Source organism: Triturus cristatus, chromosome 11, assembly GCF_964204655.1.
Source record: "Triturus cristatus chromosome 11, aTriCri1.1, whole genome shotgun sequence".
NCBI classification, from domain to species: Eukaryota; Metazoa; Chordata; class Amphibia; order Caudata; family Salamandridae; genus Triturus; species Triturus cristatus.
In genome coordinates this window covers 571244500-571270441 of record NC_140594.1, presented here as the reverse complement: position 1 = coordinate 571270441, position 25942 = coordinate 571244500, and the positions used below count along the sequence as shown (strand labels likewise).

At 42.8% G+C, this 25942-nt stretch overlaps 1 protein-coding gene across 10 annotated transcripts in view; it reads left to right on the top strand.

The window, feature by feature from the left end:
* The window catches only part of ZBTB38 (zinc finger and BTB domain containing 38), a 308287-nt gene that overhangs the window by 248434 nt on the left and 33911 nt on the right, over positions 1-25942 (top strand). For 3 of the 10 annotated variants that reach the window (XM_085633670.1, XM_085633669.1, XM_085633668.1), the window contains 2 exons: positions 3126-3190; positions 3314-3361. The exons of the other annotated variants lie outside the window; for them this stretch is intronic. In XM_085633670.1, the coding sequence (XP_085489796.1) occupies positions 3152-3190; positions 3314-3361 (87 nt within the window). In that variant the 5' untranslated portion in view covers positions 3126-3151. The remainder of the gene's footprint in view (positions 1-3125; positions 3191-3313; positions 3362-25942) is intronic. 10 annotated transcript variants of the gene reach the window in all.

The following is a 25942-nucleotide window of genomic DNA, read 5'->3' as shown; positions in this document are numbered from 1 at the left end:
CTCATTAGAATTTTAAACCCATGCAGGGAGTGAGTTTTGCGACATCAAACTGCATTTTCCCTAAAAATAAATTCTAGCAGAGTGTTTCAGTGATAGCTTAAGTTTGTACACTCCCACGCAATAGTGTACGAATGACGGCAATTTACAGCAGTGTTGAGGTACCAATACATTACAGTTAGACACGGATCATCAATCTGCCTTGCTTGTATTAAAAAAAAAAAAATGCCCAACCTGGCAAATTCCCCCTTGGAGTCAAACATCAACCTTCACTTTCTAAAGCAAAACTCCAGTTTTGTAAACCCTCTTGGGAACAAGTCAATAAGGAGACCAAGCAAATGATTATGGGAATCTGGGTTGGTGACCCATTGCTGAGAGCCAGTAAGAACTTTTATTGTTTCAGACTCATGCTTGCATGAAAAGAAGTGTAAAATTAACTTCAATGGAAAGCTGATATTCAGGAATGGGCTTTTGTATGCTGGCCAAACGATACATATATGTGGACAGAGAAGCCTCAAGAAGTATTAAACAATCTGGGTCCTGGGGAGAGTGCATAGAGGTGTGTCTTGAGTGTGTGAATGAAGGGTGAGAAGATTGATAAAAAAATGTATTTTACACATGCCAAGTGCGGCCTGTTGATGTTCCCATTAATGGTCATTGGCTTTACAAGATATGCTGCCCTGTGCCTTCAGGTGGTACAGATGTATGATATTGTTATATCCTTCTAGAAGAGACTCATTCATACACTTAGACTTTTTTATGTTCAGCACTTCTTCATGAATAAAATAATAATTTATTTTTTTAAACTCGAGTCTGTCACTAGACTTTTAGAAATAATGCAGCAACCCCTCTGTTCTCTTCCTGACTTTATATTCTATCTTTCTAGAAGCCCATCCACATTTCTCTTCTCTTTGTACCGGTCTGTTTTTCTTTCTCCTCTTTCTCGTTTCTCTTGTTTGTTTGATATTTCAGTTTTTCAGAGGACCACCACAGGATCCAAGGCATGTCCTGTTTGTTCTTTACTGATTCTAGGATTTAAATCAATCATTTGAGAACCCAGTATATTACCCCACGCTCCCACTTCATGTCATCAGTCTGCTTTTGCAGCACACCACCACAAGGGACACAGAACTCCACCTTCTTCCCTGGTGTAGGCAGACACGTTTAAAATTAACTTAAATACTTCCTATGGTTTCGTTTTTAATATTTAATACGACTTCTATTTGATTGTGGCAAATTAAGATAAAGGAACCCTTTAAAAAAAAAAACAGTGAAATTCAGCCAGGAATCCATTCTTTGGTCAGTCATAACTGAAAACCTCAGAAGCCCATCATTCAAATCCTCTGTTTCCATATGGTCTTTTCAGATTAACACATGCTAGATGAGAATGTAAACTTGAAAATCTAAAAGTTAATGTGGTAACGCATATTTCATTTATCCAAATAGTATGCACTAGTGAGACTAGGGATACATTAGTGCGCTAATCTGAGATGGCACTTGGCCAGAAGTACAGAATATCCATTTGCAAAAAGTGGATGCAAATTGTGCATTGTCTTTTTGCGAATGAAAACTGATTTTGCTAACCAACCTATGAACTGATAGGTCGGTTCACAAAATTGTGAATCGCAATGGGTCACAAACTGACACATCTCATCAGCATTCATGAAGTAGATAGAAAGTTGCAGCTCACTACAATTGGATTCTATCATAGGGATGGTGGCCTTCTGGGGTCAGCGTACCACAATCCTGTGATTGCATTTAAGTAAAGTAAACTTTTTTTAAAAAATGCAACTCGCTTTCTGTAAACAAAACAGGACTGCAGTAAAAAGAAACATTTATGTATTATTATAAGCCTGTTTGAGAGTCAGCAGGTGGCACTGTTAGACCTGTGAGATGGCTGGTTTTGGAACAACCCCATATTCCTAAACATGTTACGGATATTACAAAATTTCTGTTCAATATAGAACAGAAATGGGTTTTCAAACTTAAAAGTGATACGTTGGGTCTGAATGACGACATTCCGTGGTCGTCACTTTAAACTCATAGATCACTTAACCCGCAGCCTATCTGTATCCTATCATGATTCTTTCATCAATATCTTTGACCATATGCTGAAGCCCGTGTATATTTACATATTTATATTTTGACTTGATCACGTGATTTATACGAGAGCAGTTAGATGAAGGATGCAGTACATCCTGACTGTTTATAAGATCATCATCTTGACAGCCGGCTCCTTCATATTTTTCCATACCCTTACTGTACCCTCAAAAAATCGTTTTCTTGAAAAATCGTTTTTAATTAAATTCGGTTTTCCTAATAGAATCGATTCCAAAAATCGATTGGGCTTTGATCTCGCAATCAGTCCCTCTCAATTTCTGGTTATCGAGGACAGTGTGTAGATACTCCCCTGCATTCAAAACTACATTTCCCAACTAACCTTGAACACACGTATTTTGGATCTTTGAACGTTCCGTAGCCATTGACACGGAAGTTGTTTTCGCACACGTACGCGATATAACGATGCTTCTCCTGCCCGTTCGGCACCTCCCCTTCCAGCTCGGATGACAGAGCGGGGTACCGACGGACTGGTGGGTGTTTGCGTGTTGTCCTTGGCATATTATTACTGAAGCAGTGCGTTTTTCACTCTTCTGATTCACGCGCCCTTTTCGCGTGCTCCCAAGTTACCAGTGGCAGCTCTGGTGCGTCTCACTGTGACCTGTGTGGAGCAGGATGGAGATTTTCCAATGTCGCCTTCTCCTCTAAAGGGTGATGAGGCGTTTCTATTTTCTATAGACTTCTAGGGGTTTCACCTCAAATCTGTATGCACTAAGGACACGTCACTCTTCTTGTAAAGGCTAACATGTTGTTTTCAGTGCTTGTAGGTTATTAACATTTACCTGTCCTATGGAAGCACGTGATATATTTGAATACATTTAGAATACAATACAAGAGGGAATTCCTTCTGGTTCCCCCCGCTTTGGTTAATAGACCACGACCCTGCCATGTTTTTACACTTGCTCAGCTAAGCACTCCATTTGGTTATTTCTTTTATTCTCCGTGAACTAAACTGGTCCTGTCCATTGGGGAATATTATCTAAAACCTACCTTGAAATTTCCTTTTGTAGAGCGGTGCCTCAAAAACCCTGAGCAGATGCCAGGCGAGGCGAGGTGCGCACCCACAATTTTCCGGGTAAGTGCACATACCGAGTATCGATTTTATTTCGGCCATGTAATACATCTATGAGTATTATAAAATGTATCTGTAATTACACTGACATTGTACAAGATTAAGTTGAGCTTTCTTTTTATCTAGGTTCCTCTGACCTGTAACTGTTCCATAGGGACACACAGAACCAATCAGGTTGTATTATATACCAACTTGGATAATAACCTTTTGCTTTTCTGATTTTTCATACACTTCTTTGCAGTAGCGTCAATATGGTCCTGATGAGAGCTTGGACTCTAAGGTCCAGAAGCCGAAACATGTAGACCGTCAATCTGACAGTTATTTGCTAAGCTGTCTTCGCACTGTTTTTAAAGTGACATCAAGATAGCGCCAGAATAAAACTTATAGCATCTTGGTAGCCATTTTTAATAGCACTTTTCTTTTTGTTGTTTATATCACTTTTTTGCACTGCAACCATCACCCTACCGTTTACATTTACGCCTGGGACAACTGGACAACCACCATTACCATCAGAGTGGTTGGTTCTCTTGGTACTGTCCTTAGTTCCCAGATGATGATAGCCACCTTTGGTGGGTGATGGGAACTATACCTTTTGGACATATCCTTTTTGGTTTTTGTTGCCTCCACTTGTCTGTCCTGTCAGTGTTTTTCTATACAGAACATCAGACCCACAGTATTGATGTATAGTATATGTTGATTTGGGGATTTATACTGTAGCTGGTCTTTAAACATATCCCTTGGACCCTCCCCCACCCCTTTCCTTTTTGTGAGGAATTTTTTATTGAGCAAATTATTAATAATCTGCTGGTGCAGGGTCACAGCACTTCGCCACGGGTTCTGAACAAGTAAGGAGGAAACGACACTGGAGCGAAGTCAAACCATAGGTCATTTATTTTAATCATTCATGAATGGGTCTCCATCCGACAAGTACCATCAAGATACCCAAGGAGAGAGCACCCTGAGCGATGGTTACGGGGGTTTATATAGGGAAAACCACAGACATAGATAAATAGAGCTCAGCCCAGAGATAAATAGAGCTCTGGGAAGAACACACAAATGAGTCAATCGGTAAGAATCAACAACCTTGGTGCCTTGTGTAACTGTCACATCTTGAAGCTGCATTACAAGCTAGGCTTATCTGAACAAACTTTGTCTAAGGCTTTATCATTGTTTAAAATACACACAAAAACCCACAGTGCAGACCTCAGCTGTTTTTTTGTGCTGACTTTGCATGTTTACGCAGCCTACAATGTCTCAACTTAGATTTGTGACCGAATGTTTATGCAAGTGTGGTGTCGAGGATAGAGTCAGGCTTAAAACAGGTCAAAGGTGAGCATGGATGAAGCACAGCTGAATTAGAAAACAAGAGATTCAGATTTTAAGGTTTCACAGTCCTTCCTTTTCAGATGTGCTGAATACATTCTAGAAGGTACATATATTAATCGTGTACATTAATATTCATTAGTTCATGAATTTCGGTGTGCATAATCATTTCTCTATTCAATTCATGAACATTGGCTGGGGAGGGTTTAATACTACTACAGATATTTATACAAGTGGTGCATATCATAGGGGCACATTGAATGCAGCAGCAACAGGTGAGAAAGATGCCTCCTATGACTACTATTAACATTAATAATTTCCAACCCCAGGTGGAGATAAGTCCCTGTAACCATTCAGACCAGGACCAGGTTCCTTTCATCTTGTGAATTTCTGCAGCTATTTTGTGTCATTTTGAAATGGCGTTACAGACAGAAGGGGCGTGGTCAGGTATGAACACACAGCAGCTACTACCGATGATGTGGCATGCTCCACCACGATCAGCAAGCACTACATCAAGTACCATTCTATTTTGAAGAGTTACAATTCTTGTAATTTGGAGCTCTTCTGTAATAGTTCCTAGAGCCATTGCTGTCTGACTAGTTACTGCTTCTACTACTCTAGTCAGGCTTCTAATCTTTCTACTCTTTAGGGCTGCACCAACGAAGAAAAAGAGTCCTAAATTAAAATCAATGTATTGCTGTAAAGCTGTATCATTCTGATCTACTTCATCACTATTTATGGTCCGTTTGTATCTATTTAAAGAAATGTCATTAAAGAATTTCAGGTCTTTGTGATGAGAGGCAAGTGCTAAGAACACAGAGGTAAGCAAGAAAGACACATAACAGATACCGGACCAACTGACTGGTAGATAGATGATAGCAACCTTTGTTTCCACAAATAAAGTACGTGTTATGGGAAGATAGGAAAGTTCTATTATTCATTCCAGTGATATTTAAAACATTGATACAGTCGCTTTTCCTCTCAGGAATACTGCCAATACTGCTAGTTACAGCTACAACAGGCGGTCCATTACCCTTGGCTGTTCGGGTGTTGGGAAAAACATATATGGTGGAGGAATTCCCTCTGCGATATTCCTTCATTTCCCATGCAGTTCCTTTGGCTTGGGGATCTCCTTCTTCATCGGGGTAACAAACCCTGTTGAGCTGGGTGTTGAGTCTACCTACATCAGCAAAAACTTTGTGACTTATTTCAGAGGCCCACAATAATGCAAACCAGGCTCTACAGGAGCCATTAAGTGAGAATGGCAAGGGGATAAAAGGCATTCCTCCCTTCTTCAGGTGAGCTGGCATCATTCCACACACCCAGCAGTTGGCAGTGTTGGTAGCATTGTGGGCATGATGTAGCATTTGTATAAAAGTGTTATCGAGGTAGGCCATCCAGTGCTTTTTCTCATGGTAGGGAAGAGTGTAATAAAAGTGTTCTGTGGGGACAGGGGTAGTAGCGGGCAATAGGGTTCGGGCCGGAATCACTTTCTGCATTGTCCAAAAAACTGCTGCCAAGATTATCAAGAGTATGATCAGAGTCAGCATACACAGAGGCTTGTCTTTTTTTCGCAACTGCAACTTAGATCCCAGTCTCTGCATGTCTCCTTCTCGGTATCGATACACCACAGGTCAGAGAGAGATCCAGGCAACACTGAACACGTATCACAACCCCCTGTGAACCTAGCTCAGCCGATTCTGTGATCCCACCGCGTCGCAGCCGAACCGTTCCACTAATTGAAATCGGTCCTCCGGTATCTCTATCTGCTCCATCCCTTCCTTGGTCGTAGATCGTACCTTGTTACTGAAGGCGTAGTTTGATACAGCAGTTCGGGTTGCCAGCAGCACTTGCTCGATGTTCTTCCAATGAGGTTCCAGATTCTTAGAACTTTGGAAGTTTCTGATAATCACGAACTCGCCGGGTTGGAGACCATGGGCTGGACCCTCCGATTTGTCTGGAATAGCTTCACGCAAATGCTGATGAATCAGAAACAGTTTTTCAGTCAAGTTTCTAAGATAGTCACTCAAAACAAGTTACTGTATTTCTTTAATCATATTTGGTCTTGGGGGGTCCCCATACATTCATAAGTCTACCAAAGACTATCTTGTTGGGAAAAAGTCCAATCTTACTGTGTGGGATGGAACGAACAGATAGCAAAGCGAGTGGCAAAGCATCTGGCCATTTATGGCCCGTTGTTGCTTGAATTTTTGCCAATTTGAGTTTCAGGGTGGCATTGTATCTTTCTACCAAACCCGCTGCCTGGGGATAATTAGCAGCATGAAACTTCTGCTTTACCCCTAAACCTTTTATTAGGTACTCTATTATCTGGCCAGTGAAGTGGGGGCTATTATCGCTCCATAAAACTCTACAAACTCCAAAACGAGGGAAGAAATCTTTCAACAGAATTTTAGCTGTTGTCAAGCCTGTGTTGTCTTTGGTGGGATAGGCTTCTACCCACTTACTAAAGGAACAAACCACCACTAGTACATATTTTAGGTGGTTACAGCACTCCAATTGGATGTAGTCCATCTGGAGTGCTTCAAAGGGCACTTGAGGCGGAGAAAATCCACCAGTAGAGGTTGATACTCCCTTTCCAGGATTGTGCTGTAAGCAAATCATACAATTTTTAACCTCATGCTCAGCCATTTTCTGAATGAGCGGACTATCCCAGACTGGATTCAATTGGGAAATGATGTTTTTGGCACTAATGTGAGCAGGTCCATGAGCCATAGTCACAAAAGGTAATACACAGACATAGGGCAATTTTCATTTCGACATCTCTTTTGATCTCCAACATCCTTCATCATCTAACTTGCCTTCCTTTTGCCATTCTGCACTTTCTTGTTCAGTGGCTGACTGCTGTATGTCCTTAATCTCTGTATACATGTTTTCCCATCTTTCAGCTCGGGAGCGTAGGACATATATTTTACTTGTGAGTGCGCTTGCAGTTTCTCATGCAATTTAGTCAGCAAAAGCATTTCCTTGTCCCACTTTGTCTGTTTCTTGTGGGCACTACATTTGATAATGGCTATACTCTTTGGCAATGTGAAGGCAGTAAGAAGACTGTTTACCAATTCACCATGTTGTATCTTAGAGCCATGGGAGGTTAGGAATCCCTGTTCCTTCCAGAGCTTGCCAAAGTTGTGTGCCACACCAAATGCATACTGACTGTCTGTATAAATGTTCACTCTTAATCCCTGACTAAGTTCACAAGCCCTCCAGAGCGCAATGAGTTCAGCTGCTTGGGCAGATTTTTGTGGGATATGGGCTGTTTCCACCATAGTCTGTAATGTAGTTATGGCATAGGATGCAGAGGTGGTGCCATCAGATAATCTCAAACAAGAACCATTCACCCACAGTTTTCCCTCAGGGTCTAAGAAAGGTGTATCCTTTAGATCTATTCTTCGCTTAGTCTGTTCTTCTGTTAGGAAAATACAGTCATGCAAATCATGAGCTTGTGTCGCTGGCAAAGGTAACAATGTAGCTGGGTTCAATGTCAAACATCTCTTAAGTGTGATATGGGGTGCCAAAAGCGTAAGTTTGTATCCTGTAAGTCTAGCACTAGTCAAGTGTTGTGTCTTAGTCTGATACAGAAGTGCATCCACGGAATGTCGTACCATGACCATAAGCTTATTACTCAACACTATTCCCTCAGATTGGCATATAGAAATTGCTGTGGCGGCAACCGCTCTTAGGCAACCTGGAAGTCCTTGGCCACTGGGTCTAATACAGCTGAAAAATAATCACATGGACGATGCTTATTACAATATGGCTGTGTTAAAACTGATAATGCACATCCTTCTCTCTAGTGTACATATTGTATGAAAGGCTTTGTATAGTCTGGAGTGCCTAACACTGGAGCAGAACAAAGGGATGCACAGAGCTGCTGATATGCTTCCTGACATTCAGATGTCCATGGTAAAGGTGAGGGAGTGTCTTTAGTAACAAGGGACAAAAGAGGTTTGATGATAAGGGAGATATTTGGGATCCACTGTCTACAGTAGAAAGTCATTCCAATAAGTGCCCTGCCTTCTTTCTTGGTACTTGGAATAGGAATTTTTAGGATAGTTTGAATCCTGTCTTTAATCAGAGTGCGACCTTCTTTAGACAAGAGGTGACCTAAGTAAGGGACCTCAGATTGACAATATTGTAACTTATTCTTGGAGACTTTATGTCCCTTAACAGCAAGGTGCGGCAAGAGAGAAAGAGTGGCCTCTTTACAATGCTCCACTGTGTGTGCAGCTAGCAAAATGTCATCGACATATTGCACAAGTGTAACTCCTGGTGGCAAAAGAAGTTCGTCCAACTGTCGCTTAAGTGCTTGACTGTAAATGCTAGGGCTTTCTGTCCTACAAAATCTAAATTAGCGACCTCGTAATGAAAACACAAAAATATATTTACTGTCTTCATGTATAGGAATAGAGAAAAAGGCGTTCCTGAGGTCAATATCAGAGAATACAGTTGCTGTAGGTGGAATTAATGTCAACAAGGTCGTAATATCAGAGACGACAGTATATTGAGGGATTACTATTTTATTAACTTCCCTCAAATCGATCATGAATCTGTAAGTCTTATCTCCTGTTCCATCGCCCCGTTTTAGAATGGGAAGAATGGGACTATTGCCTACATTAGAGGAAACTTCTTCAACAACTCCTGTACGAATCATGTCATCAATGATAGACATCAATGCATCTTCACCTTCTTTTGATATTTTATATTGTGGGACCCTTGTTAAGGAAGCATCCTCCCGAACCTGTATATGTACTGGGGAAATATCCATTCTTCCCACATCTGTGTCAGCAGTAGCCCAAACACATGCAGGGACAGACTGAAGATCTGAACTTAAAGAAAAATTATATTGTTTAGGCAATGTCTTTTCCCCAAAAATGACACATACTCCAGATGGGGAACAATGTATAGTAGCATGGAAATATTTCAAAAGATCAAGTCCCATCAGATTATCTGGAGCATGTGGGGGAAGTAAAAAGGTGGCTGGTGTGATGAAATTCTCAACCTGCAAAGGTGGTTTTTGGGCCACAGGGCTAGGAGTTGGTGTTCCATCAAACCCTATCGATGTGATCACTTGTCTAGACAGGGGTGTCCCAGGGACCAGTTTCTGAGATATAGCACTACGTGTTGCCCCTGTATCCACTAAAAACTTCTGTTCCTGCCCAAGTATGGTTGCTGTTACATAGGGCCCTGACTGATCTACAGGTATCTCAACTAGTCCTCCTTGTCCTACGCTGTCCTTGGCAAAAGGAGTTCCCACAGTTTCCTCTGATTCCCAATCCTCCTTAGAATATTGATTATTTCGCTGATCAAAATAATTTCCTGACCTATTCCTCTCTGGAGCTTGAACCTGCTGTGGCTGTTGTCGGAGAGCTGAAGTCCCTCGATTACTAGTCACTTGTCCCCTTCCTCTCACACCAGCAGCTAAAACAGGGCATTCAGAAAGCAAATGTCCTTTCTCTTTGCAATAAGCACATTGATCCAGTCCCAGTGGAGTTTGTCTACGCGGTGGCCCTACTGGAGGCATTTGTCTATAATACTGACCATAATTTTGGCCACGGCCTCGACCTTGGGGTCCATAGGCCTGAACCATCATCACCTTAGTTTTTAATTGTTTTAATTTTCCTTCTTTTCATTCTTGCTCAGTGGTAACCTGATTCTGGTAATGCTGAGCCATATCTAATATAGCTTTTGGAGTCACTGAAGCCCATGGGCTTTCAGAGTTCTTTAAGCGAACTGATATCTCAGGAAACAAATTTCCCACAAATCTATCTACAAATAAATGTGCACCTGTAGGTGTAGATGTATCCTCTAAAATCATAGAACACTTCCTCAAAGTGAGTAAAGAAATCAGGGACGGCCTCTCCCTGTTTTTTTTTACGAAAACTAAGGAGTGCCCAGTCTATTTTCCTAGCTGGAACCATCGTTTTTATATAAGTAAGTATGTTACCAGGCAGATCCAGTATAAGCTGACTAGGTTTCTGACCAGATTTCCTATCCCTATCAGCTGCTATTATGGCAGTCCAATCTCCTCCCAAATCAACAGCATGATCCTGTTTACGGGTAAGTCGCCACTTATCTGGTGGCAGGATCATACCAAAAAACATACCAATATCCGCTAAAGTCATAAAACAAGAATCAATGGCTGCCTGTACATCATCATAAAATCCTCTAGGGTGTTTCCGTATGTCTGGTAAGGAGGCTTTTAAAGTGAGTACATCCGTCCTTTTCCAGGGCGTATATATACAATTATACAAAAAATGGGCTCTAGCATTAGCACTATTTAAATCATCATCGTCTGCATTCCCTCTTCCAGGAATGAACTGTGGCGCAGCTTCCCTCATAGGTCTAATTCGGGGAGAGGAAGAGAGTTCATTACGGTATCCAATTATTGTTGCTATGGCAGTATTAACTCTATTTACAGGGAAGGCCCCTATCTGACATTGTTGATTATTAGCTCTAACATCATCTGGGCCATTTTGTCCTGTAGTCCTCTCCCATTGAACCATAAATTGAGGAGAAAGCTTATTTATGAGACAAAGAAGCTCACCCTCAGAGAAATCCTATACCTGATCTATCATCTCCCCTACTTCCATTTCTAAATCACTCAACCAATTTAATACCATCAATCTTATCGCATCCTGACGAAACTGAGGTATAGTAGAGCGAAGGACTCGAGGGGTCAGGACAGATGCAGGAAGCACAGAATCATTAGTCATTTCAAATGCAGTGACCTGAGGTGGAGGCACAGAGGCTTGGGGTGGGGGTGCAGTGGCCAGGGTTGGAGGGGGTAAAGAATGTACCGGTACTGGTTGGAAAATAGGGAGCTGGACAACCGCGGGCAAAAGAGGGGGATCCGGGGGTGCAAGGGGGGCAATATTTAGGGGTTCAGGGGGAAGAGGTGTTAAGGGTACATATGGGGGCGGGGTCGTTTTATCAACAATCCATCAATATCTGAGTCCACATCTTCTTGGTGGACCTCTACTGCTACTGTTGGTCTAACTATATATTCTTTAGATGTTAATAATCTATGCTCTCTATCTAAACATTCCTTTTTCTCCTGAACTTCCTTATCCTTCAATTCCTTATACTTCTGATACTCTGTCTTCCTTTCCTGTTTCCTTTGTACCTTCTCTGCTTTGAGCTGCCGCTCCTTCACTTCTTTCCTCCACATGCGCAAACTGTCAAACATAGCTGGCCTAACTTTCTTTAAAAACAATTGTTTCTCTAAATACTCGAGTTTGTGAGGGTCCATGGTTCCCTCTAATGGCCATTGTAACTGGGGATCCCCTTTTGTATATGTGTTCCACAATGTATTATACATGATGGGACAAATACCATATTTGATGTACATCTCAAAATTTGGCGTACCTTCTGGTGGCGCCGGCTGACTTGCTTCCCAAATGCTCCACTTATCGCAGCAGCAACAACAAAACTTCCAAAGGGTGCAAAACACAAGCATATTATATAAGAGAAAAAAAACTTATAAACAGAGAGAAATAAAAAATATTCTCACATTACCTATAAGAAAAATGTTAGCAAAAACAAATCGCAAGTTCCAAAACAGATTTTAAGCAGATTCCAAACAAATACCAAACCAAGCAAATACTAAGCAAATCCTAACCAAATGAACCGGTTCAATACAGATTTACCTCATGTGTAGTCTTCAACTCCCACCTGTCGATCCTCCCTGATCCAAAAATGATAGTCCGAAGTTCCCAGTCAAGGCCAGCGGCCGCCAGGAAGATCAGAGTCGGAGAGCTGAGAAATCACCTTGGACCATGAGCAACACTAGTCTCTTCAGGTGGGGCGACCCTCAGCGAAGTTCATCTTACTGACACGATCTCCTCCCATGGTCCGACTGCAAGCCTTTGATGGGGCCCCGCGTTCGGGCGCCAATTTGCGGAGCAAATTATTAATAATCTGCTGGTGCAGAGTCACACCACTTCGCCACGGGTTCTTAGTAAGGAGGAAACGACACTGAAGCGATGTCAAACCATAGGTAATTTATTTTAATCATTCATGAATGGGTCTCCATCCGACAAGTACCATCAAGATACCCAAGGAGAGAGCACCCTGAGCGATGGTTACATGGGTTTATATAGGGAAAACCACAGACAAGGAACGCCCAGAGATAAATAGAGCTCTGGGAAGAACAAACAAATGAGACAATCGGTAAGAATCAACAACCTTGGTGCCTTGTGTAACTGTCGCGTCTTGAAGCTGCATAACAAGATAGCCTTATCTGAACAAACTTTGTCTAAGGCTTTATCATTCTTTAAAATACACATGAAACCCACTGTGCAGACATCAGCTGTTCTTTTGTGCAGACTTTGCATGTTTACGCAGCCTACAATGTCTCAACTTAGATTCGTGACCTAATGTTTATGCAAGTGTGGTGTCGAGGATAGAGTCAGGCTGAAAACAGGTCAAAGGTGAGCATGGATGAAGCACAGCTGAATTAGAAAACAAGAGATTCAGATTTTAAGGTTTCACACCTTCTGCGTGATTGACAGCATGATTTTTTGAAGTCAGATCAAAAATAAAAAATAAAAAAAATCTTTTTGTTGACACTGCTGTACAACTCAACAAAACTTGAAAGTTCTATTCGCTGCAAATCGATTTGTTTGTGTTACTTAAGGATTAGGAAGATACAACCTCAGCTGGCTACATAAAAGGAAAATCTACTCTTCGCCTGGATACCTATGGGAACCTAATTCTTCGTCTGGTAACCTAAAGTGCAAAACATGATTTTCCAAACATGGAGACCAATTACATTTGTTAATCAAAAACTTTGTTCTATTGTTAACTATGATAACTTCATTGAAGGGCCCTCTTCAAAAACACTTGGGAGGTTTTCAGTTTCCTAATCTCTCAGATCAGTGTCACTTTTAACAAATTAGGTTTACTCTTGAGCTGAATATCTTTGGTTTGGCATTCGCTATCTCTTAGATCTTCTGAACTCCAGCTGCTCACTGTCACTAGCATACTATTTTGAGGACTCTAGTTCTTCCATGGTCATCTCTTGCATCTGTTCTTGCCAAAGTGTTTTTCCGTCTCTATCCAATTTCCATTTCAGCCACTTCTGCTCCCACTGCACTTGTCTATCAAAAGTGCTTGCACTCTCTTCTATCTCGTCATACACACACTCTTTCTCAAATGCTTGACTGATTGTTTTTATTCTTGGCTCACTCACCAGAGATTGTACGCTAGTCCCTAGATGATCACTCCCAGCATCCCAACTCTCCTCAAGAATTTAAGGAGGTTGGCACCTCAACCTCAGTTTTTACTCTGCATTCTGACTTTAGGAATTTTGTTTATGATCTTCTCCTCCCTCTGACCGTCTGTTCTGAGCTTGAGTTCATGATCCGTCCTTACTGGTCAGCTGGCCGGGTCTCATTGGAGCAGGGTAAAGACTGATTTGCATATGGATGGGTCCAAGCTGAGTTGGCATTGTGTGAAAAATAACAATGTACTGGGATACGGCCCTGAGTATTTACAAGTGGCTGACATTAATTTAAGCATTCCATCCATCACTTTTTGTTTACTTCAATTACTTCCAGTGTCAAGAACCATATCATTCTTTTCATTCATGTGCACATCTGCAGGTACAGTCTGGATTCTTATAGCGCTCTCCATTAGCACTTCGTGTGGGGAAAATCCGGTCTTTCGATTGGGATTTCTTCAAAGGTTCATCAGAAGAAGGAGAAGAGCATCAGGCCTTTTCAAAAAGGTAGAGACACACACCTTCTCATCTTGGAATGCATACTGCCATTCATTTGTTCAACTATCCCTTCACACTCGTGGCAGTAAAAACTAAATCCTTGTCATAATAGGGCCTTCTTAGTGCGGGTGGACTGCAGAATTTCTCTCTGAGTTCTTGCAAGGTATTCATACATTTGTTGCCACAGGATAGTGGATCAATAACATCACTGAGTGTAAGTGTCTGTAGAGGCTTCACCGCTCAGGAAAACCTGGGAATCCACTGACTACAGTAGCCCACTATTCTTTGGAAGTTCCTGACTTCTCCCTGTGTCGTGGGGGTGTTCATTCTTAGGATTGTGGACATACATTCTTTGGACACTTTCCAAGTTCAGTTCTCAATGTGGTGTCTCTAGTAGGGAACCTCTCTTTGGCAGTATTGTAGTTTTGTAGAGAGCACCTTGCAAGGTGATTCATCACGGCAATTGTGCCTTGCTTGCAGGCCTCTCCAATTATATCTGGCATCATAAGTGTATTTACTGCCCTAGAACCAAGCTGCAAGACAGCTGTAGGGTTTCCAGATTTTTCTTCCACATCTGATTTAAGATAGAGGAGCTCCACACCACACAGGGATTTTCCCTACAAATTGGGAAGCGAAAAGAAATTCTCTATGCTCATGAAAGAAATAGAGAAAAATGCTTCACACAGATCAGTGACCGAGAACCACTCAGCATCAAATGGAATCTGAATACCAGTGAATACCACTTGACAACAGGGGGCTGCAATTTGTTTCTCCTTTTTGAGGTCTTGGACTATCTTCCATTTCTTGTTTGATTTCTGCAAACCTATCACAGGTGAGTTGGAAGGACTCCCTAGCCTTTCCTTCAAGAGGCTCTGCTCTGCTCTGCAAGATGCTCTGCTCTAACATGGATGAGATGCCAGGTGTAATTCTTGTCATGGCCTCAGGTGTGAGGCTGCATTGAGGCTTTCAGGGATTCTCTGCATTAGGCCTCACTGTGAGTTTTACTAGCTCGACATTTTCAATCAATCCAATCTCTTCGCCGGTAAATTCCCAGGCTTGCTCGTTCACCGTACATCTTATGTCGGGAGGTTAGTCTTTCTTGGTTAGAACTGGGAACAACCCAACTACAGCTTTTCATTACTTTACCTTTAAACTCTACATCCCCATCGTGTGTCTGAAGTTTGACATAGTTCAGTGTGCAATAGATCACACAGTTCATTTACCAGAGTAAATCCCTGTCCAACAGATTGACTGGACTTGAGTAACATATAAGAAAATTATGGTCATTTTCGAGTTTGTTGTACTCTGTCTGTTGTTGATGCCTACAACTTGAACGTGTTTCTCCGAGAGGGTTAGGTTTGAGATCACTACGGTTCTCACAGAGGGCCTGGTAACTCCAGGATTGATTAGAAATTCTATTTGGTGGACATTCACATCTTCCTCTACGTATGGCCCACTCTGGTCTACTTCTAGAATTGTGTAAAATAAGCAATGTTCCCCCCCCTTCTGGCACCGTCATTGTGATTTATCAGGGTCCAGTCCTATAGGACTGTCAAAAACTGTAAACTGTTGGAGATTGTCCGCAATTATGAAAGGATTCTGCTGAATCTTGAAGATTGAATTTCTGGACGCAAACAGACTGGGAACTGAGGAAGGAATTCACAAAGATTCTTCCAGGTCAGATTTTCAAAGTCACTATGCTGTCTGAAAACTTGAATCAACATCTTATAATAGGCATGTACCAACTCTTTGTACTCTTGAGTGGTTCTTGGTATTTTGAGCCAATCCATCTCCTTCTGCAAGACCATTCTTCTGAAATGGGTAATCCCTTGGTAATACTTAAGCATGAAATTAGGGGAAAGCACATTCATTTGGGCCTTCCTCTGCGGTTAATCGACGGGCCAACACACAAACCTTTATGCATTCCTCCCACAAGGCCTTAGGGACCACAACTTCAAAAAAGTATTTAAAATAGCCTCGGACGATAATAAATTGAGGTGGGACAAGAGAGCACAGTTCCCTCAGCAGGTCATGGAGCTGGAGCGAATACACCACCGAACCGGGGCCTCAAGAGTGTGGCGCCAGCTAGAGGTAGCCAGCAGGACTAGACCTCAATAGTACAGAATGCTCGATCCTGAGACTTAAACATTCTTTCTATGTGGGAGGAAATAAATGTTGAAGAATGCTTGCGAATAAACTTAGAGGGATGTGCTAGGTGAATATGGTAGAGGCCCTGAGGGCGCCGGATGGAGCGGTAATAGAGGGAGATGAGGCCATTGCTACTCAGTTCGGAGCCTTCTACAGGGAGTTATACTCGGCGCAAGACCTCTCCGACCAAGGCATTTTGCGTTATGTAGAGGAGGCGCATGTAGAGCGCTTCACCGAAAAAAGGGATAGACTTAGAGAAACCGATCTGAATAGAAGAAGTCATATCCGCTATCTCTAGGTTACACAGGCATAAAGCTCCTGGACCAGATGGCTTTCCGGCAATGTTTTATAAATTACTATGCGGTAAGCTGGTTCCACTCAAGGGTCTTCAACTCGATTTCGACAGCAGAATCCCTCCTTCCCTCAATGAAGGAGGCTTTAATAACCGTCCTAGTGAAACAGGGCAAGGATAAGCAGAGTGCAGCTCTTATTGTCCAATTTCACTCCTAAATGTAGACTCAAAGCTCTTCACGAGGGGTACTGGCGAGTCGATTGGCTCCTCTGTTACCTGGATTAATTGGGCCAGATCAAGTGGGATTCATCCCACATAGCCAATGCTCAGATAATACCAAGAGAATACTACACCTGATATATAAAGCCACCGGCTTTCCACAAGAGACCATGATTTCTCTATCGACGCCGAAAACTAGTTTGATTGAGTGCACTGGCCTTATCTAGCTGAAGTGCTTAGGGGATCCTTTCTGCTCTTGGATCCTTAGTAGCTATGGCACCCCGAGTGCGTTAGTCCGAGAAAACAGCATAAATTCCAAACGTTTCCCGATATGTATAGAAACCCGGCATGGGTGTCTGCTCTCCCCCGTTTTGCTCGCTCTATATATGGAGCCCTCTGTGCAAAAGGATAGTTAGGAGATTACAGGCATACGGTTCAGAGGGGAGGAGCACTTGATAACGCTCTATGCTGCTGATGTGATAGTAGCCTTAGAGAACCCAAGGGGCGCCCTCCTGAGTTTTGTAGAGGAAGTAAAACTTTTTGGTGACATCTCTGGCTTTCGCATAAATCTGGCTAAATCCCAGGCACTGAGCTATACAACACCAAATACTAAAGAACTCTTAACTCGAAACCACTCCATATACTGGGCATCAGGCCCAGTGACATATCTAGGCATCCAGCTGGCCCCCTCTATACGGGAGATTGCCTCTTATAACTATCAAGAACTACTCCGAAGAGTCAAAACGGACCTAGCACACTGGCAACGCTATCCACTCGCGTTTATTACGGTCGGGACGTACGTGATAGAGGAGAGAACGGTGTCTCCTTTTGGTTTGGAACGTATCAGGGTTCCATATATCGTCTCTCCAGGAGGCTCATTGAGCTTAATTTATACGTTCTTTAAGGTTACTGCCAAGGAATCTCTTTATTATGTGAATGAGGCGCTACCACGACCACTTCATTACAAGTAGGTGGTGCCATTTAAAGGAAAATTGCGGTTATCTTTATGACAGTGATATGAGAATACTTTTGCTGCCCGATGGATGTAATACTTGGTCAGGAATCAGTTCGCCATTTGCCTTGACAAAGTCTAAGGGAAGACGAAACACGTGTTGGCAGTTTTTGTTTTGTGGACCTACCACCACAGGAAAATAAAATCACATCTTTGAAGAAATCTAGTGCGGTGGACACTGCTTTTTCTATAGAACCGGAAACTTGGACTGTCTACCTTTTGTCCAATAATTACTGTAATGATTGTTAGCTCCATAGATTTGATACAAGGCTAGTACATAGGCCTGGAATTTGAATGTTTTTATGAATATAAGGGTGGCTAAGTCGGCCTCCTAGCTCCGCTGGGAGAGGAAGCTGGGAAGATCACTCTCCCAGAAAGAGTGGCGGGATATAGACTACAGAGCGAGGCACACTTCCCCAAATGTAGCATGTATAGAAACAGAAATGAAGCTGTCCACATATTGGTATCTCACCCCAGAACATCTAAAGAAGTGGAACCCGGACAGGGATCATAGATGCTGGCGGGGGTGTGACGGGCAGGGAACCCTGGTTCACATTCTGTGGGAGTGTCCCGCCCGGATGGGTTTTGAGAGGAAAACCTATCAGACATAGACACACACTGTGACACCAAACTATCCAGGTTTCCCTCGTTTGTGATACTCTGCCACGCCAAACCCCTCACCTACCCCCTAAAATCCCAACAGGCAAGCATATAGCGCTAGCACTGGGAACAGCTCATCAATCGATGCTGGCGCTCTGGGGAATGGACAAGGTCCCGACGCGCTGGCAGTTGCTCCACCGTCTGTGGCATATTTTGGGGATGGAAAGGCTCTCGGCTACACTTACACAGCAGAAAGACACATTCAGAGATGCCTGGAGTCCAATTATGGATCCACTTTCCCAGGAATTTACCGAATTGGCTTGCCCTAAATATTTACGAGTATTGAGATTAACCAACCCAACTGCTTAATAGAGTAATCTCACCCGCGGCGAGGGATCAGTGGTTTGTTCACTAGAAGTAAACTCGCAGGTTTGGCACCCGAGGGGAGAAGGAAGGGTTTGGGGAGGGGGGAGTTGGGTTATTTGGGAATTGGGTCACTAAATACTGCATGCTAACTATGGCTGAATGTTAACGCCAAGCTTACACAAGTCTGTTCATGCTTCAAACTATCATTGTATTTATGCAGTATAACAATAAAACAAATGTAAACATAAAGAGAGTATTTAAGTGTACCCAAAGTACTTTTGAAGTCTTCACAACTCTTTCCACCTTATTATACTGTAAATCAGGATTCTCTCTTAGCTTTGGGAACTGATTGATGAATAGAAGGTCAGCGCGATTCCAGGCCACATGAACCTATGCAACCCGTGAACTTCTCTCATCCAGAACGCTTCAGCCTCTGAGCCACTCGTGCAAACTATCCCCTCCATTTCTCCTTTGCCCCTTTCTTTTTCTACATATTACTTTAATGCTTCGGCCCTTATACTGTTGTACTTTCCTGCACTATTTAATGCAGGTCACCAACTCCTTAACATAAACTTTAAGACTTGACTACCTCGTTTTCTTTAATTCATCCTTTAGCACCATTCTGAGATTCTTCCATAAGTTCTTATTTTCATTCAAATCTTCCCAAATTCGACAGCCACCTTTTCCAGTCTGGCATGCTCTTAGCAGGTGTACCTCTACATGTTCCGTCCCAACCCCCCCTCTATCCACCTGTGGTGGAGATTGCACTAAAGATGGGGATCAACATAGTACAGAGGTGGTCAGGAATTCAGCTAGTCTTCCGAAAAACGTATACGTATCACTGTCAGCATCAGACTTTCCCTTGTAACCCCTTACCTCCCTCCTGTGACTTTTTCACCTCCTTCTTCTCCTTTGCAATGGTAGTAAAGCGCCCACACACTCAAGCACACATTCTTGCTATCCCTGTTGTCTCGTCTTCCATTTTTAATCCATCCACCTACAGATTTTATTTCTCATTTGAGTTTTATCTTTCTGCTTTTCCTTTTGTGCACGGGATGGTCCCATGCATTCAATGCCTCAAATTGTACAGGCCTAGGATGAGGGTTCATCTCGTACAAATTCTCAAATTGAACGTGCTACTCGGAAGCCAAAACGAGCACACATTTTTTTGCTGTGATCTTATTCCATAGTTTAACCCAGATGTGTCCGACATTTAGGACTGTATCGGGTGCAGGTGAGCCGCCTTGAGGTTCCTCCTCATTCTGACAAAAAGCGACATCATTTTTTTTCAACATGGCCCTTATTTTCTTAAAGAACTTCATTTTCCAAAACGAGGAAAATGTAAACACAGAATTATCCAACCCCTATGAAATAACCAACAGTTCTCAGCAAATCACAGTGGGAACTTAACAAAGCAAACACGTAGTCCCAGTGCTACTCCATGAAACCAGCCAATTGCAGTGCACTACCAAACGAGGCATGACAAGCTGAACAACAAATCTCAGCGCGGCATCTATTGACGTCGTTTACAGCACACAGCCGTCCCCACTTCACTCCAATCTGCTTCTCATACACAGTAACAAAACAGAATGACAAGAATCTATGTCGGCTTTATCTAGAAAAAAATATAATCAGCAACCGCTTTAGAGGAGTAGTGAATAGAACCCCCGGTACTATTAAACATATAGAGCAAGTCCTTGTCCAGCGGAAACCCACTTTGACTAGCGTGATCAACTAAACGCCAATCTAAGTACAATCTCACAATTGAAGTTTAATCAGTCCATATCTTTGATATGCCATGGCACATTACAAACACCTCAACCTTAACAGATATGTCAAATGCTAGTTAAATATATCTATTCCAGGATCTTGGATTTCATTGAATCCTATACCCAAAACCTCAACACTGAACAATAAGTGCATAACCCTGTTAGACCCGGCTTCCTGGCACCAGGGCACTCGGGGGTTACTGTGCTCCAATCGCATCGACTGGAGTGTTCCCTGCTGGTGTTCTGGGACCTCTGTAATAGTGGACCAAAAACTGAGTAACCAAGTACTACTCTCCAGCACTTGACTCTCTCAGCGTAGTGAGACAGAGCAGTCCAAGGCTTACTTAAGGAGGTGAGGTGAAGTTAGACATTCAGAATGCAGTGCACACCGTACTAGCAGTGAATAAAATCAATGTCCAGTCAGTGCTTTACTTTTCCTAAAATAAAAGTACTGTAATACACACCACAGAAATATACTACACATAAAACTAGGAAAACAGTGAAAACCAGATGTTTCTACAACCTCTGGTCCAGAGTTCTGACCCCAAACTGTATTATATTGCCTAGATGCTAAGCACTATAAAAATACAGTTAACGTGTAGACACACAATTAACATTGCATATAACAGACCGTGTTGTGCAGGGTTGCTCTTGATCCAGCGCGAGGCCACTACCTGATCAGGGATCAATACTCAATAATTTCGCAGAACAATGGCCCATACACATTCACCCAAATCCCTGATGCGCTGGGGTCAATTTATATATGTTCAATTCTTTTCCTTCTAATATTCATGTGTGATATCCTAAAATACTTATTTAACTTATACATCAACTTTCCTCCTACTTGGTTGATGAGCCAATTAGTTGAATAGTTGATGGTAATGATAGCATTTATCTAACTAATCATCCAGTCAGCTAAATAATCACACTCTCAATAAGGTTAATAAAGTTTTATCTCAATATGATCATAAAAGGTAAAAATGCTCAATGCATACTGTCACAAGTGCAAACAATGAACTCACCAAAGGAGAGAATAACATCAGCAATTCAGATAGAGACAAACTCTTCAATAAAATAATGACATTGCGCATGAAACATCAGTTTCAGAAAAAATCAAATGCGAAACAATAATACATCCAACGGAGGGGATAGATGAAGAGACATAAGTTTCATCTAAATAATAAGTTTCAGTACTCCTATGACGGAGTGGATAGGTGAAGAGACAAAAGTTTCAGAGACAAAATACATTTGCAAGCAAGAATGAGTCAGAATAATGCCAACCCAAAGGATCTGTAGAAAAACCAACCCTCTGGCCAAATTGATGGTGGGGGTTCCCCGAATAGGGTCAGGGAACAAAGATGAAAGGGACAGGACAGGAACAGCTAGGCCTCTCTGCAAACTGACAGACAGCGACGCATCTCCCCTCTCTCTCTTTCTCTCTGTAGCCAGCCTAACATAAACCACACACCCCTAAGCACCCCGGTTATACCCTAAAACCTACATGTCTGTCTCATAGTTGAAACATTTGACTAAACTTGACATCTGATTGATGGACCCAGGAGGTCGTGGGTCACACCACTGTGATCTCATTGAGGGTTTGGGCTTAATCATTGATCTACAGACATTCCAATGGTTTCATTATTGTTCTGTTCACACGTTTTTATACATGTTACATTTGCACATAATTTCAAGCAATGTCCGCGAAAAGAGTCTTCCTGTCCTACGGCCAGTTGCATCTCTTGGCAGACGATCATCACATTGGCCTTCATCCCCTGTATTTCTTCGGCTGTGCTCAGCGCTTCAGTGTGCCCTTGACAGTTCAATCTCACTCCTTTATCCGACCCCTCCCTTGTTTGGTCAAGTTAAAGGAAAATGGCGTTTCATCCAGCTCACTACAGCAAATGGAAAATGAACATTCATTAATTATATGATAATGTAGTTTTCACTGTTTACCACTCACTGTTGCACTATTGCCTGTTAGCATTTTTCCTAGCATAGCTTTAAGCAGAAAGCAGCATTATTTATTGTTTGGAAGCAAGTTGCAACATTCAAATTACGAAATGCACAGGCGGCCTAGTCAAGCATTATTTCTCGTGTCTTTCAAAGCACAAAGTAAATATGTATTTAGTTCTTTCACATATTATTTCACGTTAGTGCATGCATGTGCAAAGCAACTTTCCCTTGTGTTTATGTAAGGTGCACGTTAGTTCTTTATTACTACTTATTGTTAGTATGTATTATGGGGGTATTCATTGGAGCGGGTTTCTTTTTTCAAAATCCTGCTCCATCACTCTCATTCGCTAGAGCCATGATACCAGTCCTTGTATTGACATGGTACAGTTTCAGGATATGATATGAAGTCAAATATTCTTGAACAGCCCCATAACCCATCACCCAAAGAAACAGAAGTGCCCTCCTGTCCTTAGCGAGGACACCTCTCAAGTGGCGTCAGGGATCTGATAACAGGTGCCTGATGTCTTGGCGGTGTTTCCTGGAGTCCCACTAGCACAGTAGCTATTGGCTTGCTGTAGGAGGGTAGTGGCTGGCCCGAGTGTCATTACACCCTGATACCCCCAGATGTCACAAAAAGGAAGGTGGGTTCCTGGGTTCATGTTCCATGGGGCACTCTGCACCAGCTACCGATTGTAACTGAAGTACCACACTGTTGTATCTTAATTTCTATGCCATGCATTTTACCCTTCGTGTTATGTCCCCTGTTGCTCAGTCAGAGTGACTGTTATGTAATTAGAATGCTGATGTGAGCCTGGTTGAGTAAATGTCAGTTGGAGTATGTGGGCTGAGCAGCAAGGATGCTGCGCCTGGTAGGGCTTTCCTGATACCTTTCTGCTTCCTTACTACCATCATAACCTGAGACTACTACCTTAAGAATAAATCTTATCCTGTTTCACCTTATTACTGGCTACCCTGCATCTTCATTTACTACACACACAAGCTCCCACAGCACAGGGAGGGGTCTGGGCAAAGTGATCTTACCTTCAAGGACTGGGAACGAGCTTCTTTGTCTCCCTTTGCCTCCGTTGAAGTGCTGCAAGCTTCCTTATATTGAGCAGCTGTCTGCATTTCCTTGTTCAAAGAGACAGCTCCACAAGCCTCACAGGAACAGCTGGTTCTCTAACCGATGCTGCTGATGCCCTTGCTCCTCGTCAAACTGGTACATTAGTTTTCAGCATAATCCATCAGTCATAGGGAAAACTTCTTCAAGTTCCAGAAGCAGTTAGCAAGCTTCTAATCTTGCCTTCACATCGTGGGCCACAAATGGCTTCCTTAGACCCCATGTAGGGTCGCCTCTTCAGAATGGTAGACCAATCTTGAACCACAACTGACTGCTAAGGCCAGACTTGTTTACCCTTTGATTGATAGGCTGATCCAATGAGAGGGTAGGCTACTTTTGGATCCTGGGTGCCCCTCCAATCCTGAGGCACATTTGTGGCATGTTTACTGCGTATCCAAAGCATGCAAAGGATGACCTACTGTATTCCCTTGTACCAGCTCGGACTATATTAACTCCAGACCAGGGGGTGCTGACCATCACCCAACAGAAAGGGATCCTCCTAGCAGAGTTAGTGCAGCTAAACACAGATAAAAGCAAATGTCGACCCCCAGACCACCGGGCTTCTACAAGGAATGGGGAGGGGCACGGGGAGCTGATAGGTCCGGCAGAACAGCTCACATTACACACAATGGCTCAAATCACCATCCTTCCCCAGTACACCCACAGGCTCTCAAACACACGCCAAGTAGACAAAGACAATAAGACCACAGTCATGGCAGAGTGAAAAGACTTGATCAGGAGTGGGGCTAGTAGCCCACCCATCTTAGAATACAGGGATACCCTGACTATAGATTTATTGCTGCCACCACCCTCAGTCTGCCACCATCTGGGAAGAGAGGGTATATTCTTACCCCCTTGACCTCAGAGCAAAGCTGTAGGGTCTCCAGCCATATAAAGAGAGAGACCCTGAGTAGACATGAATGATTTTCATATCCACTGAGGTAGGGATCTAGACAGCGGCGGCTGGCATTTAGGAAGAGGAAGGACGGGCAGGAAAATTGGTGGTGGGTGGGTGCATGCAAGCAAGATGAGCATAAATAAAATGAAAAAATACCCACTTACCTTGCTTGCTGCATGACTCCGATGTCCTTCTCGCACAGTGTTCTGCTTGCCTACTCAATTCCCCAAAACAATCCTTGCGCTGCTCTCATGCTGGTAACCAGGATTAGATGGAGCGGGCTGGCTGGATGCTCCTTCAGGCCCTGTAGGCCTGTACTTGGTCTCCACCCAAATCTCTAAGACAGCTGAGTGGAGAACTTCAAAGTGTGTATGTCACTTTGGACAGCGCAAGACAGCCACACAAAGTGACATGCACACTTTAGAGCTTTCAGCCAGCCACTGCTCTTGTCCTCTGCTGCCAATTGGCAGTAGAGGACACGCCCGCATGTCTCTGAGATTGGGGCAAGCTGGCTGCTGCAGCATGCACAGCGGTAAAAACTAAAATGGCAATACAATCTATTCATTGCCATTTTATGTTTTCCTATATGGCACGCATCTGGCAGGGGGACTACTTTCAATCGCTCTCGTGCAGAAACCACAGCTGGATCTAGAAACCATACAGTAACTTTTAAGTAACTTGCTTGGAGGTCAGCATAAGGCAGGGGAGGCACGCTTTCCAGAGACATGCAGAAGACTTCTGTCCCAACAACCCCCAATAAGCAGACGTGATAAACATGAAAGAATACTCAAAACTTTCAATCTCAGCACAAAGTCCTCTTGGACACAGCAACTCAAAAATGAGACAAATCATCTAAAAAGCAAAAAACATAATTCTTGACAGCACACAATCAAAACTGCAAACCAAACTCTCCTCCTCAACAATTTTGCAACACTGAGGTCAACACTACAGTCTCCAAAATACGTCAAAAAATGAAACGCATTGCTTGCAACTTATTACCCTACTTCTACTCACACCCCTAAAATACTGCAACTGCTTTCAGGAGCGCTGGAACACTGACAACAATCCAAATGGGTCCATGGGTGACCGAGAATGCAGGTTAAATCGGAGAAAGATTTTTAGGATTAGGAGTAAATTTTAAATCATTCAGGCCCAGTTGCAAAACCATCCTCTGCTACCAGATGTTAGAGCTTTTGTGTGTGATAATTTCAGAGACTTTAAAGCGCTGGTGGATGGACTCGAAGTGATGTTAATCCCCTAAGGATTTTGATGCTCCGCACCTCTGTATGGTCAACAAGGCAATGCATTCAATATTCTTA